This window comes from Drosophila suzukii, chromosome 3 (genome assembly GCF_043229965.1).
Source record: "Drosophila suzukii chromosome 3, CBGP_Dsuzu_IsoJpt1.0, whole genome shotgun sequence".
In the NCBI taxonomy this organism is placed as follows: Eukaryota; Metazoa; Arthropoda; class Insecta; order Diptera; family Drosophilidae; genus Drosophila; species Drosophila suzukii.
This window is the reverse complement of record NC_092082.1, coordinates 22,951,439-22,964,774: the sequence shown is the minus strand read 5'-3', so window position 1 is coordinate 22,964,774 and position 13,336 is coordinate 22,951,439. Positions and strand designations below refer to the sequence as shown.

Below are 13,336 nucleotides of genomic sequence, written 5' to 3'. Positions count from 1 at the left end.
AACTCTTCTCTTTTTAAGCTCTTGATAACACAGAAACATAAGCTACCTTGACAAATACATCAATACAAACGACTTGCACATTTTTGAAACGTTTTTTAAATTGATATATTTTTTGCTTTTGGACCCAGGATTAAATTCAACAACCATAATTGTGACTCCTGACCAAAATGTACAAGCAGAATGAGAAGGATTCTTTTGTGCCCATGTCCATTAAGAAACTAGTCGAGGAATGTCGAAGTTTCAAGGATATAAGTTCGTTAAGCATTACCGAAACCGAAATTATGGGATCATTGGCCTCCATAGAACCATATTGCAAACATCTTTCGCAACTGACAGTCCAAGTAAAAGAGAATCATGACATCGAAGAGTACGAAGCAGTGACCGACTGGCCCAATCTAAAAACTTTCACCTTACTAGGACGGCATGAGCCGGGCAGTTTGGAGCCTTTTTTAAAGAATGCAGCTAGGAATGGCTTCCTTGCGCACCTGCATCTCGACACCGCGGAACTTGATATGGATGAGGTGGCTGCACTGACCTCAATCAACTCCTTGAAGTCACTGAAATGCGGTTTCAGTGATCACCAGTCCATCGGACTTCTATCCAAAATGGCCAGTCTGAATACGGTGATTATAACCACCGAGCTAAACAACGAAATTGCGAAGCAAGTGGCTATAATCTTCAAGAATGCCAAAGGTGATATGAGGGTACAGTTAAAACAGAGGGGGTTTCAGTTCCGTATGGAACGGCAGGCCCAACTATTCGTTGTTTACCTACCCCAACACGATCCTGTTGATATGACCGTGCTGGCTCCCCTTTCGGAACTCTACGAAATAAGATACCTCACTATACGAGGACCCCATCAGAGTGGCTCGCTGGCGGATCTTTTTCGCGGTTTCGGGGCTGCTAATTTGTCCAAATTGCAGGAGGTTGTGATATACAGTGATATATTCTTAACTGGCAAAGAGACCGCCGCCGTTGCTACCATTAAACCCTTGAAAGTGCTGGAATGTGGATTCGTAAAACCACTGAATACCGAACAGCTCTCGAATCCCACCGCACTGCGGGAACTCTGCATTGTAAACTTGCCCAAGGGCTCTATGAAGGACCTCTTTGCAGCCCTGGCCTCCAAAAAGGAGCCCACTCTGCAGTACTTTATTCTAACCGATGGCATGCTGCATTGCGAGGAAACTGAAGAGCTGGTGAACATAAAGTCCCTTAAGTATCTGGTATGCAGATTTCAAGATGTTGGGGCCCTCGATCGGATCGGAGAGCTTCCCCATTTGGAATTTGCCTACATCACTGTGAGGCAGAGGAATTACCAGTCCACCGAGCTGTCGAAAAATCTTCTACGGTTTCTAGTACACTGCCAAAAGGAAGGACAGGTAAAATTTCGTGGCTGCTGTGTGACATATAGTCAACTCGAAGGCCTTGTCATTGTGGTCTTTAAAAATAAGGAATCCGACGCGGATTTGTGCACTCTGCTGGGATGGTTGGGTAATATTAAACAGCTCCGGATAAGCGGCCGTCCGGCCGTTGGTAATCTTAAAGCCCTCCTTGAAGGCGTACTCCTCCACAATAAATTGGAGCTTTTGCTGATATCCAGGCTCAAGCCCCATGAGATTCCAGTTGTGGCCCAGATGGAATCCCTTACAAAAATTACAGTTGGATTTCTCCAACGCTCGAAAGTAGAGCTCCTCGCACGTTTGCCCCACCTGAAATGGCTTTGCATCACTGTACATCTGCCGGGATCGTTGGAATGCCTATTCTATGACTTAGCGGAACGGGTGCCGACCTCTAAGCTCGAAACCCTGACTATTCTGGAGGTTTATCTAAAGCCCGAAGAGTTGGCAGAAGTGTCCAGAATCCGCTCCCTGCGACGGTTTAGGTGTGGCCTTGTGGATCCCTATAATGAATGGTCCCTCACGGAGCTGAGCGTCTACTCTCTGCTGGAGGAGTTGTACATTCAATCGTATCAAAGTGGTTCCCTGGTGGAGTTATTCAGGGCCATCAAGCCCATGAGTTACTTCCATCGCCTGATCGTTCGGGGTTGCCGTTTAACCACCAGGGAAGTGAAAGCCATCAAGGGTATACGAACGCTGAGGACACTTCAATGCAGCCTAGATAATGCCAGGGATATAGGAATCCTGGAACGTCTGCCATTGCTGGAGGAGCTAGTCATCGAATCAATTGGCATAATCCATCGAAATCCGTTGGCAATTTTGGCCAACAAGGAACGACAAACCCTCAAGAAGCTGGTGATCAAGAACAGATCCTTGGGATCTAACGATTTTAAGAGCTTGGCTTTGATGTCGAGTCTGAGAACCCTCGATATCATAATTCACAACGCAAGTGATATCGAGTGCTTGGCCCTTTTAAATTTGAGCGAATTGAAACTGAACTGCCCTCAAGAAATTAATATCACAGCTCTCCTCGTGGCTTTGAGCGACAAAGATCCGCATGTGCTCTGCTCCTTTGAGCTAATTAACAACGTCTTGGCAGAGAAGCCCACTAAACTTCTCCTGCAAGTAAAGTCTTTAAGAGTTTTGAAAATTGGTTTCAGCGATCTCGAGAGCCTTGACCTGCTTTCCCAACAAACTGAGCTTGAAGTGCTGGAAATTAAAAATAAAACTTTCCGAGTCAATCATATTATAAAGATCCTAAAAAACTGCCGAAAGCTGCGGGAAATCCATTTCCTAGAACGTAATGAAAAAATAAACACTGGGTTTATAAGCCAGTGCATGGATACTTTAAAGACTGTTCGAAACCCCAGCAATCAGCCAGCTTTGCAGATGTATTTTGACAGCCTCTATTGCATTTCTGTTGAACAGGTAATTACGAGTTTATTCCCTTTATATTACGCCATAATTTTTGTTTTTTGTAGCAATACAGCGTTGATGAATCCATCTTGGCCATTAAAATTAAAACGCGTCCACCCATTGATGATTTCAATGACGAAATTTTCCTTGAACCATCAGATGACACTTCCGATAGCGATGAGCCCAAGCATTTCGTTCGAAATCCGGAAAAAATGCCAGTAGAGTCCGAGTCCGATAGCACAGAAACGACTGATTTTGATGATTGATTAATTTTACACAGTACATAGACATATATTTAATAACGGATAAAATAGGTTCGTAGTTCTCATGTAACAATCATTTGATTCATATAATATTTATTTAAAATGTAAAATTTATCAAGCCAAAAAGCCAATTAAAATTTTGTGACCAGAATTTAAAGCATATAAAGAAAAAGCATTTGTAAAACAATACTTCCAAATATCAAGCAATTTGAGAATGCTTGAAAACAACAACAGATAACTTTTAGTTGTAGAATATTTTGTGATTGAATAACCTCAACGGAATGAGCTGTAATTACTTTTTTATATTGTATTATTTAATAGGGGAATATAGTATGCAGTCGTTATTAGTGATTTTTTTTTGATGCATCATCATAGCTGGGTGGCAAGTTCTAAAAGTAACAAAAAATATCAGAGTAAGACATTGTCCAATATGTATTTGTATTATACATACAAAATAATTTGGTGGTAAGTCACTGTTTCCTGATCCACTGGGTCTGCCTTGGTTGTAGGGTGTGTTATAAGCACTTGCTGCAGCTTCTTCTTCTTTGGAATCTGGTTGAAATAGGAAACGGAGCATATATAGCACAATCCACTTCAGTGATATTTATAATGAAAACATATTCATAATATAATTAGTTGAAACCAATGCGATTCACCTCTTACAACTTGTGTTTATGGTATTATAGCTGGAATCAGTACAACACACATGGGTCTTTGGATTGGATAGAAATAATGATGAGTGCTGCCAAATCTTGCTACTAAGGGTTCGCATTTTGTGGGTGGTAAAGAAAAAGTTAAAGAAGAAACCATTAAACAAGTCACTTAACCAAAAGGGGTAGACTAAACTAATTTAAGACTCGGCTTTTGTTAGTATTTTCTTTGGGCATAAGTAATATCGAAAGAATAAATCTTACTTGTCGGGATGGCTATTTGAGGTACAGTAGTTTGCGTTTAATTACACTGTAAAATATGTCAAAAGAATAATGTTTTCTTTTAGGACTGGAGAATAAATTTGTTTGGTTTAGTAATAGGTTAAATCGAGTATTGGATATTAGGTGAAATTACTAATTAGTTTTGTAATCGTAATAGTAATAAAATCATAATCTGGCATAAGTGTATAAGGTATATTTAAAACATACACTTTCAATATTTGTTATTTTAAAAGAAGACCTCGGCTTTACACAAAATTTACTATATACATTTTTCTAAGCACCAAAAATTATCAAACACTTTTGTAAACCAAGAAAATAGGGGAAACTAAAGATGTATTCATTAGCTTGCAGATGATGCTACTCTTGAATCTTCTCCATAGTGCTTGAAACTTTAGTTGATTTTTGATTAGTTTGCCGGATTTCCTGCTTTTTTTAAATGACTTTAAAAAAGTTGTGTTCATTAGGTTAAAGGTTTTCATGCTTCTAATTTCTTGCTTTTCATTCTTCTTATTCTTTTGTTTCTTTCTCTTCTGCAAGAATCAACCAATTTAATAAAGTGCATTAAGGAAGGGAATGATAAATAAATGATGAGAAAAACAACTACATGGAGGATGAGTTTTACTCACTTCCTGGGGGCAAGCTGAAGCCCATAAAGCTGGCTCCAGATGCAGCTGCTCCTCCGGCTGCTCCCGCAGCCTGCTGGCCCGGAGGCGGTGGTCCAGCCGGATAGCCATTTGGATATCCATTTGGTTGCTGTAGTCCCGGGGTATTAAATCCACCGGGAACATTGCCGTATCCGCCATAGGGTTGCGGTCCATTGTACGTCTGAGCCGGAGCGGCATACGGCGGTCCAGGGGGACAATTGGGCGCGCAGGAGGCGTACGGCGGGGGCTGAACATAGCCTCCGGCCCATCCTTGCGGGCCGTAACCCGGCTGCTGTTGTTGCTGCTGCGGCGGCGGTGCTGAAAAACCATACCAATTGGGTTCATTCGAAGACGCTGCCTGCGGCTGTTGCGGTGGTGGCTGTTGAGCCGGTGGTGCTAAGACGAGAAAGAGAGGAGTGCCCAGTGGGTTAAACGAAGCCTGTGCGAAGCGTGAATTTCGTGGGTAAGCCAGCTTGCCAATTCGCGATGCAGTGACAGAACAAAAGCCGAGTGCTGATTGGGTGGAATGACCGCCTGGTTCACTTACCGATCCCCGGGTATGGCGGCGGATTGTCGCTCATGAAGACCGTATTCGGCGCCGGGCCACTGAAGGCATCGTGCTGCGGCAGCCAGCCGTAGTAGCCGGGTGGTGGCTGATACGCCGGCGGAGGGGCCTCATTCCAGGCTCCAGCCGGTTGGTAGGGTGGCGGATCATCACCGGCCAGTCCACCGCGATGGTAGTTGTTCATTGCCGTTTTGGCAGACCTCAGCAACGCCTGGCCATACCTATAAACATATAGAATTGTAAGTAAAGTGAGGTAGCAAGGGAAAGAGTTATATTGGAAAACTAAAAATACCCTTGCAAATTTACAAAAGTTGCAGCTTGTTTTTAAAATATGTAGAAATTTGCATCTTTCAAATTGATTAATCAAAACAATTTAGAAATACTCAATTTACATTATAGTATTACATACTTCAAAGTAACACAATCGTTAGCTTTTTATGAATATGGCTATTACTATTTCTGGTATTTAACTAAATATCTTACGAACGGGTTTTGCCAACGACATTGGAAATAAAAAAAACTTAATTAATAAAGAATTATTTTAAGGTTTCGACAAAAACTTAAATGATGTAAAAATTACAGTCTGGGAAAATATAACATCTGTATGTATGTCCCAAAATTTCTAAGGATATTGGAAAAATTGATTGGATTTGGTAAATAGCTTTCTAGTAACTAGCCTCCGAAAGTTATGTTCAAAATAGATTAGATTATCCAATCGTCTTACTCGATAGCGCCGCCTGCCTTGAAATGAAGCTTGAACTTGACTTCTCCCACGTAGTTTCCATTTGGCTGGGCGCGCACCTTTCCCTTGATGTAGTTGGCCCCAAAAACAGGCTGTTCGATCTCCACATCCGAAAGGGCCACAAAGGGAGCACTGAAGGACTGCATCGACTCGGAGGACTTCTTGGTATTGAAGATCATGCGGTGGGAGGTGAGGTAAATCCTGCCCGCCTTGGAACCTTTGAAAATGGGATTATCCTGACCGGAAAACTCCATTGAAACGCTGTCGCTGTGGAGCAGTATGCTATGAGCAGAGGGAAAGGGTGACATTAGCCGGGTTCTTATCTTATTGCCGGTCGAATTCCCAATATATTCCCAATAAATGAGCAGCCACACACGTCAGTGTTTACATTCATGACGTCAGGGTGCCCTCATCTTTTCGATGGTAATTTAAGGACTTTCCCGGTTACTTACTACTCTCCAGCGTGGATGAGCACGCCATTGTTGGCGTGGGCCGTATTAACCGACATATCAAGTGGTTTTTCCGACTATTTTCACAGAAATTTGCACGAATTTCACCAACCCAACTACGTTTTGTTTTGACAGCTGATGATTCATAGAGAAAAGTGTGGCAACGCCAAGGGAAACACTGAATTAGTCGTGCGTGATTCACTGGATGCAATCGATATTAAACTTAGGGTGACCAGTTCGCGGAAACGCTCATCTCTAGAAGGAATTATTTTTTTACCTTACCACTACCTGCCGTACAATTATTGGGGGCGTTAATATGCGTAAGTAATAAGATAATGAGTTAAAAAAGCTTTTAAAATGTGTAGCAAAGCAATGCGAAGCCAGGACAACCCATGGAAAAGTCAAGATTCGCTGCATTTGTGTTATTTTTTTACTTTTATCAGCGGGGGACTTACGCCATTTTGGAGCCCTGCCACCCCCAGTTTTCTGGGTCTATCGAAAATTGGGGTCTCAGCTGATTGGCTCTTTTGTTTTGCTACCGGCTTCGCATTGGGACTTCCCTTTGTTGACTTAACTTACCATATCTATAAACCTCTTGCAGTACCGCTCTTTGGGACCATGCCGAATGGCGTAAGTTTGCCAAATCACCCGAACTTCCTCAACCAATTGGCGGCTGCCATTTCCACGGCAGCCTCGACGACATCGGTCGTGGGAAATCCCTCGTCGCCGCCCAAACAAAACCAGAATAAGATGGCCAAGCCCCAACAGCAACCGCAGGGGAGTGCGCCCATGGATCTGGAAAATGAGAATGAACACTCCGCGGATGTCAGCTCTACGACGGCCCACAAGGATCCGAAAATGCAGGCCACATCCTCATCGCTGTCCCTGCCGGACTCAGCTCAACTATACCTGAATGGCTTGATGCACACGCCTCCGGGCTATCTGTATTTTCCGGCTGCCCAGGCGGGTGGTGCTCCTGCCCCCGGAAATGCACCCGCGACAGGAGGCGGATCCACAGCAGCAGCTTCAGGAGGTAGCGCCACCAATGCCCAGATGCTAATGGATCCCACGGCCATGATGGCAGCGGCCATGCAGCAGATGCAACAAATGCACTACGCAGCGGCAGCTGCAGCGGGAATGACCACAGAAGCTGGAGCAGGACTAGAAGCAGCACTCAGTGCGGGTAAGGAATCCAATCACATAATACCTCTAAGAGCTCCTCTCTAATAAAACCTTTCCTCAGATGGCGTTACACCGGCTGGCCTCAAGGAGGTGATCAAGACCAAGAACTGCATACTGTTTCCACCCAATCCGAACGCCCCACCACCCACCATAAGGGAGCGACCACCAGGCTGCCGGACCGTTTTTGTGGGTGGACTTCCGGAGAACATTACCGAGGAGGTTATCCGTGAGATTTTCGAGTCGTGCGGAGAGATCACCACGCTGCGCATGTCAAAGAAGAACTTCTGCCACATTCGCTACCGCCAGGAGGGGGCAATAGACAGAGCCATCTACCTATCCGGCTATCGATTGCGTATATCGGCTCTTAATGAACCACCCAACTTTGGACGCCTGCATGTGGACTATGCACAGGCACGAGATGATCAGTACGATTACGAGTGCAGGCAGAGGCAGCATCAGAGGGAGCAGCGGCATCGGGAGCGCATGTCGATGGACAGGATGCGATCGCAGTCGCCGCCACCAATACCGCATTATACGGATCACGAGGCCACGGCCGTGGCTGAGCACCTGCGCACCAACGAGACCTTCGTTAAGGCCATCCAGACGATCACTGCCTGGTTGGAGCGGGGAGATTGCACCAAGCGGAATGCAAATGTTTTCTATTCGATGATCCAGAGCACTCATGCCCACGTACGAAGGCTCCATGCTGACAAACTGCAACTGGAGGAGGATCTCAAAAAGGCCAGGGATAGCTACCGCAACCAAATGGGCACCATGTCCACGCAATGTAAGTGTTCCGGCCTTCAAGACGGAGGATCAGCTTTCTTAGCTCTAGTCTAGACGGGAATTTAGGTGCCGCTCCCACTTTGAAATCCTTTTTTTCTGTTTCGTTGCGCCCGGGTTAGCCTTTTAGCGTCTGTATATCTGAACAATCTACCAGCGTACTACACAACCACAAACACCTACACTCAAACACACCATTCCCACCCAACACACTCTTTAGCAAATCTAGTCATCGAATTATTAAATGCCAAAACTCCACATAAGAACTTACCGTCTAAAATTTGCTCGCCAAAAGTCGGAGAAGCAAGACCAAAGAATCCAAGCAGGATCAGGTAAAGACAAGCCAAAGAGGACAAAGCCCAAAACCGCCGCACGGTGCAAAGTTCAATGGAAGAGGCGATCATCGAAGTGTATTTGTTCCAAATTTTCTTTGGTATTTTATAAAGATGTTGAGCGTTAAACATATTGTACTAAGTTTATCAAGGAATCAAACATAATTGTTAGCTGTTGAAAAGTTAATTGTTAACCTTTACTAGAAAAGGTAATACTTAATTTTAACAAACTTAATAAACCACATCTAACCAGAATTCATTTAAGACCTGCTTACCGTGCTATTAAAATTGTTCAGTAAATCATTTTGCGAAATCATACATGCCTTTACTATAATAATACCAAAACTGAAAATCTAATTAAAGATCAGTTTGATTCCCTGATTATAATTCAAAATGCAAATATGCACATTGTGCATGTTGTCAGTCAGCCGTATCCTTATTATAATACATTAAAAAAAGGATGTGGACGTTGCAAAGTCAACAACCGATTTTGTTTGCACCACGTTGATTGCCTCATTCACTGAATCGCTCCACTGTGCGGCTGATTCTCACTCATTTCCACTGTGTCTCGACACCACCACAAAAGTCTCAAGTCTTATTTGGCCCAAAGGTTTGTAAGCCGCAAGGCAGAGAGCAAATTTAAACAATCCATTGGAACGTTAAAGGAATTAACTTCCTTTGTAGACCCAAAACTATCAGACTCGGACAAACATAAAGATAGGTAATCACGCTGTTGTATTCTCTCTAGATTGTACCTACATAATATATCAACCTTAAATAACCGTAACTATATTACATAAATAATTGCTATGCGAGGGTCTCTCCTGTAGTTTAATTAAATTTTTCATTTCTCACTCATTTTATTCGCAAAAGAAAAAGTCTAGTTTGACAAAGGTGAAGAGCAGAACTAAAAACCAATCAAGAAAAACAAAAAATACCCTCTGTCCTCCCTTAATATTATTATATATTATTGCATTATTGTTCAGTCACTCAGATTGAAAAAGTGTTCAATGCCGCTAGTCACAAGAAGGTTTGGGACCATTTCACCAAAGCCCAAAGAAAAAACATCGATCAATGGAAGAAGTTAGCCACGGTACGTACTAAAATGTTCAAATAATCAAATACGAACAACTTCAAAGATGTTTCAAAATGTGTATAAAAACCAAATGTCATTTACTGTCCAATAATTTTGATTCATTATTGTATCCCTCGATTTCATGTTGTATCTGTTCTTGTTGGTGTTGTTATTATTGTTGACGAGTTGCTGTAGATGTTTAAGCATTATACTAACCCGTTTTTGTGTTATCAGTTTCAGTCAGCATGTCGTTCATTTACCAGTGCTATATAGTCAACACGTTCAATTCCATCGCTGACGCTTATGGTTGCTAATTGCTCTTTATTAATTGTTAATTTTCCATATTTCTCCTGTGCATTAATACTTTATTTAGTAGCTTGTACGTATGATTATCAAAATTCCCATATCTGCTGTTATATCACCTAACAAAAGTAAGAAACCGTTTAACATCGATGTAATTTGCAAGCTTTAAAGTATTAATATCAATTAACTTATGTAGAGTAAGAATTACAAATTAGATTATCAGAACGGAAACTGTTTAAAAATTAGTGAATTAACTTTAAACAATTTCCTCTTTGTAATCCTTTATAAGTCTCTTTCTATCAGGTCTTTTCGCATTTATAGCTTTCGCTCTTGATCTGTAATGCTTTAGTCTATCTTTTCTTGGCTTTGAAATATCATTTTTAATGGATTATCTAATTTTAACTAAGCATTTGCATAACATTTTCGATAAGCTTTAAAAACTTAAAACTAAACTTTAGCCGAGTGTCCACAAGCTTTCAAATTTCTTTTAGAAATTTAAAATTATTAGAAGTCTTGAAGGTTTGATGGGCACTTAGTGAAATCGATTGGTTGTGGTAAATAGCAAAAGAAGAACTAAAATACATTGCTGCTGAGAAACATAATTTGTGCAACAAATACAAATTAATTATTAATAGCAAAAAAATTAATCAAAACCAATTCTAAAACTTTTTGAAAATGTGGCGAGGTAAGTAAGCGGACCAGAACAGTGTCGTAAGACAGGAAACAAATTTGATGCATTCTTTAAATACACAAATTTTAGAGCTAGGTTATAGATTTATAATCTTGTAAGCAATGGAACCGAAACAAAAGAAACCCATTCAATTAATAGAAATGGTAAATAATTAAAGTTCTTTTCGCATGCCATGCAGGAACTTCGAACGGTCCAGATAACCGACGATGATGAAATGGAAATATCCGACGATGAGCGTGACTACGACAGACGCGGACCCAGCGCCAAGCGAATTCGCTACGACAGTGAGGGCTTAAAGGTAAGAAAATATATTAATTAATATATATTGTCTGCAATGTACCTTCAATTACATTTAATTGTAAATCTTTTCAGGACGAAAACGACTCCCTCCGCTGTCAGCTGGAGGCCATAAGGCATGAGATGAATCTGGAGCGCAGTGATTATGTCCAACGTGAGAAACAAATAAAGGTGCTCCAAGAAACTATTCGCAACATGCAAACTCAGCTGCTGCAGACGAAGCTGCGCGAACAGAAGGACACCAAGGTCATTGAGCAGCTGGAGCGGAATCTCAAGGATGCCGGCGTAAAGCAACTTCTGTTGAAGACCAAGATCAAGGAAACTGCAGACAAGTTAAAGGACAAAGAGGCAAACAGTACCGGTGCCTCGAATGCTTCCAACGCCTCGAATCTTGACTATAGCAGCGGTGATTCGTGCAGTCAGGAAGACACGGAGATCATACCACACCAAAAACAGCCAGAACCAGAAATAATTGACATCGATAAGGTGGACGATGATGTGACCATCATCATAGAGCACCAAAGCGGTGTGGTGGAGATTCACGAAATCGAGGACGACGACAAGCTGGAACCTGCAATAGATTCTGCGGGAAATAAAGCAACGAAGTCAATTATAGAAAGTATTTCAAAGTCAAATAGTGAGGAGAATATAAATAAAGTCAGCACGGAGCACACCCCGCCATCGCCCGGGAAAGAGGTTGGTCGAAGGACAGCTTAGTTGTTAGGCAAACAGACATAATTAATTTTGTTTATGAAATATGTATTAAAATCACTTGGAATTCGTCCAAATGTGGTATATAGAAAATGTATAAATTAAGACATGGACCAAATGGGTCTCTCCTTAAGTAATTATTCTATTATTATTCTATCTCCCCTACATTTTAGGTCACCTTCAAGTCCCTGGCCCTGACAGAGGCCAAGATAATTGCTCTAGCCTCCGCCTACCTGGTGCTCCATCCCCATGGCGTTGATATTGCCAACATAGCCAGTTACTTAAGCGGAATGCTGTGCAACGGTGCTGCCCCCAATAATCATGAAGATCTTGCAAATATACTCGGAAAGTACACAAATCTCTTTAAGCCGGATCAGGCCAAATGGAGGTTCTGTGGCTTCAGCGAACCTACGGAATCTCAGTCGGAGTCAAAGTGAGGTGGAGAGTGCGGAATGTTAACTCGAATAAGATGACAATTGAATGCTTTAATTATGTTACATCTATATCATAATGCATAGCGAGTAAGCGGGAAGAAAAGTGAAATGTTAAGCAATGGAAAGGCGAAAGTTTTTCGATGCAATCACAATATAATGAGACCAGTTCCAGTTTTAAGGGCAAGTACTCGTAGTTAACTCTATCGGAAGAAAGACACCACAAACTAACTACCGTTTCAATTATTTAAATAACTCAACCTAAAGGATATGTATACACTTAAGCTAAATGAATTCAATATATACAAATATATATACATCAATATTTTAAATAAGCTGAGAGGCCGAAAGTCGTGTTGCTTATGTTGAACAAGAAGCAAAAGAATGGAACCAAATAAATTTTATGCTAAACTACGTGCGATTATCACTTATTCCAAAAAAGGGGAGGCAAGAAACTTATTTTCTTAATTTTAGTTAAAGAATTTATGTTTAATATAAAGAAAAATAGAACTAGAATTATGTTTCAAAACATATTAAATTGATTATTTTAACAAATTTCTTTGAAAAGGAAGTGCATTTTTAGTAAGTGTTCCAGAAAATATTCTACTTTCTCTATTTGAATTATGTGTTATGTATCTCGGCCCACTGTATATCGAGAATTCTACTTGAAAATTCAAACAACAAACTTATCAATTCGATTAATGAAAATATGAAGGCATTTCAATTGGGTTCCCATATTAATTTTTGATTCTGAGTTTCATTTTTGGTTATATAGCTGGATTTAAATTTAACTTAATTTGTTTTATAACTTCCAGTTATAAATTTTGGACTTCCTGACTCGGAAGCTTAACATGGTATGTTAATTCAAGCCGAAAGTGTTGCTTAAAATTACGTTAATTCGAATTTTCAAATTTTATTTTTGGGAAACAATTTTTAAGAATTTAAAAATTAGATTGCTAAAAAAACAACAAATAAAGTAACGATTTAAAATCTTTTTAGTATCTACGCAGAAATATTTCATGGTTTTCATGAAATCTGCTATTATCCCTTACAACCTGATGAAATCTGCTTTTATCCTGCAGTAAACTTTAAAATATTACGTGAAAAGCTTACGTTGCTT

The 13,336-nt window shown here is 41.1% G+C and overlaps 3 protein-coding genes across 12 annotated transcripts; 2 read left to right on the top strand and 1 right to left on the bottom strand.

Moving 5' to 3' along the window:
• The first annotated feature begins 40 nt into the window (after positions 1-40).
• Positions 41-3,468, top strand: LOC139353221 (internalin I-like). The gene is made up of 2 exons (XM_070996760.1): positions 41-2,828; positions 2,882-3,468. The coding sequence occupies exons 1-2, from the start codon at positions 168-170 to the stop codon at positions 3,080-3,082; spliced, it is 2,862 nt and encodes a 953-aa protein (XP_070852861.1). The 5' UTR covers positions 41-167; the 3' UTR covers positions 3,083-3,468.
• Positions 3,083-6,588, bottom strand: Wbp2 (WW domain binding protein 2). Of its 9 annotated transcripts, XR_010654155.2 has the most exons (8): positions 6,415-6,587; positions 5,945-6,244; positions 5,203-5,441; positions 4,638-5,051; positions 3,994-4,039; positions 3,736-3,837; positions 3,531-3,631; positions 3,362-3,468 (listed from the first exon to the last, which is right to left on the bottom strand). XR_010654155.2 is itself a non-coding variant. In XM_036814799.3 (6 exons), exons 1-6 carry the CDS (start codon positions 6,468-6,470, stop codon positions 3,424-3,426), a joined length of 1,077 nt encoding a protein of 358 aa, XP_036670694.3. In that variant the 5' UTR covers positions 6,471-6,588; the 3' UTR covers positions 3,083-3,423. The 9 variants fall into 9 exon arrangements, 5 of the variants coding, with proteins under 5 accessions (XP_036670694.3, XP_016943885.3, XP_065721221.2 ...); XR_010654156.2 differs by lacking the exon at positions 3,736-3,837 and having other exon boundaries at positions 3,083-3,468; XR_010654157.2 differs by lacking the exons at positions 3,994-4,039; positions 4,638-5,051 and having other exon boundaries at positions 3,083-3,468.
• A 7-nt stretch (positions 6,589-6,595) lies between these two features.
• Positions 6,596-12,630, top strand: LOC108020269 (ecto-NOX disulfide-thiol exchanger 2). 2 transcript variants are annotated; one of them, XM_036814797.3, is made up of 7 exons: positions 6,599-6,731; positions 7,013-7,594; positions 7,655-8,380; positions 9,695-9,801; positions 10,956-11,075; positions 11,150-11,770; positions 11,959-12,630. In XM_036814797.3, the coding sequence occupies exons 1-7, from the start codon at positions 6,728-6,730 to the stop codon at positions 12,220-12,222; spliced, it is 2,424 nt and encodes an 807-aa protein (XP_036670692.3). In that variant the 5' UTR covers positions 6,599-6,727; the 3' UTR covers positions 12,223-12,630. The 2 variants fall into 2 exon arrangements, with proteins under 2 accessions (XP_036670693.3, XP_036670692.3); XM_036814798.3 differs by lacking the exons at positions 9,695-9,801; positions 11,150-11,770; positions 11,959-12,630 and having other exon boundaries at positions 6,596-6,731; positions 10,956-11,081.
• Positions 12,631-13,336: the final 706 nt, after the last annotated feature.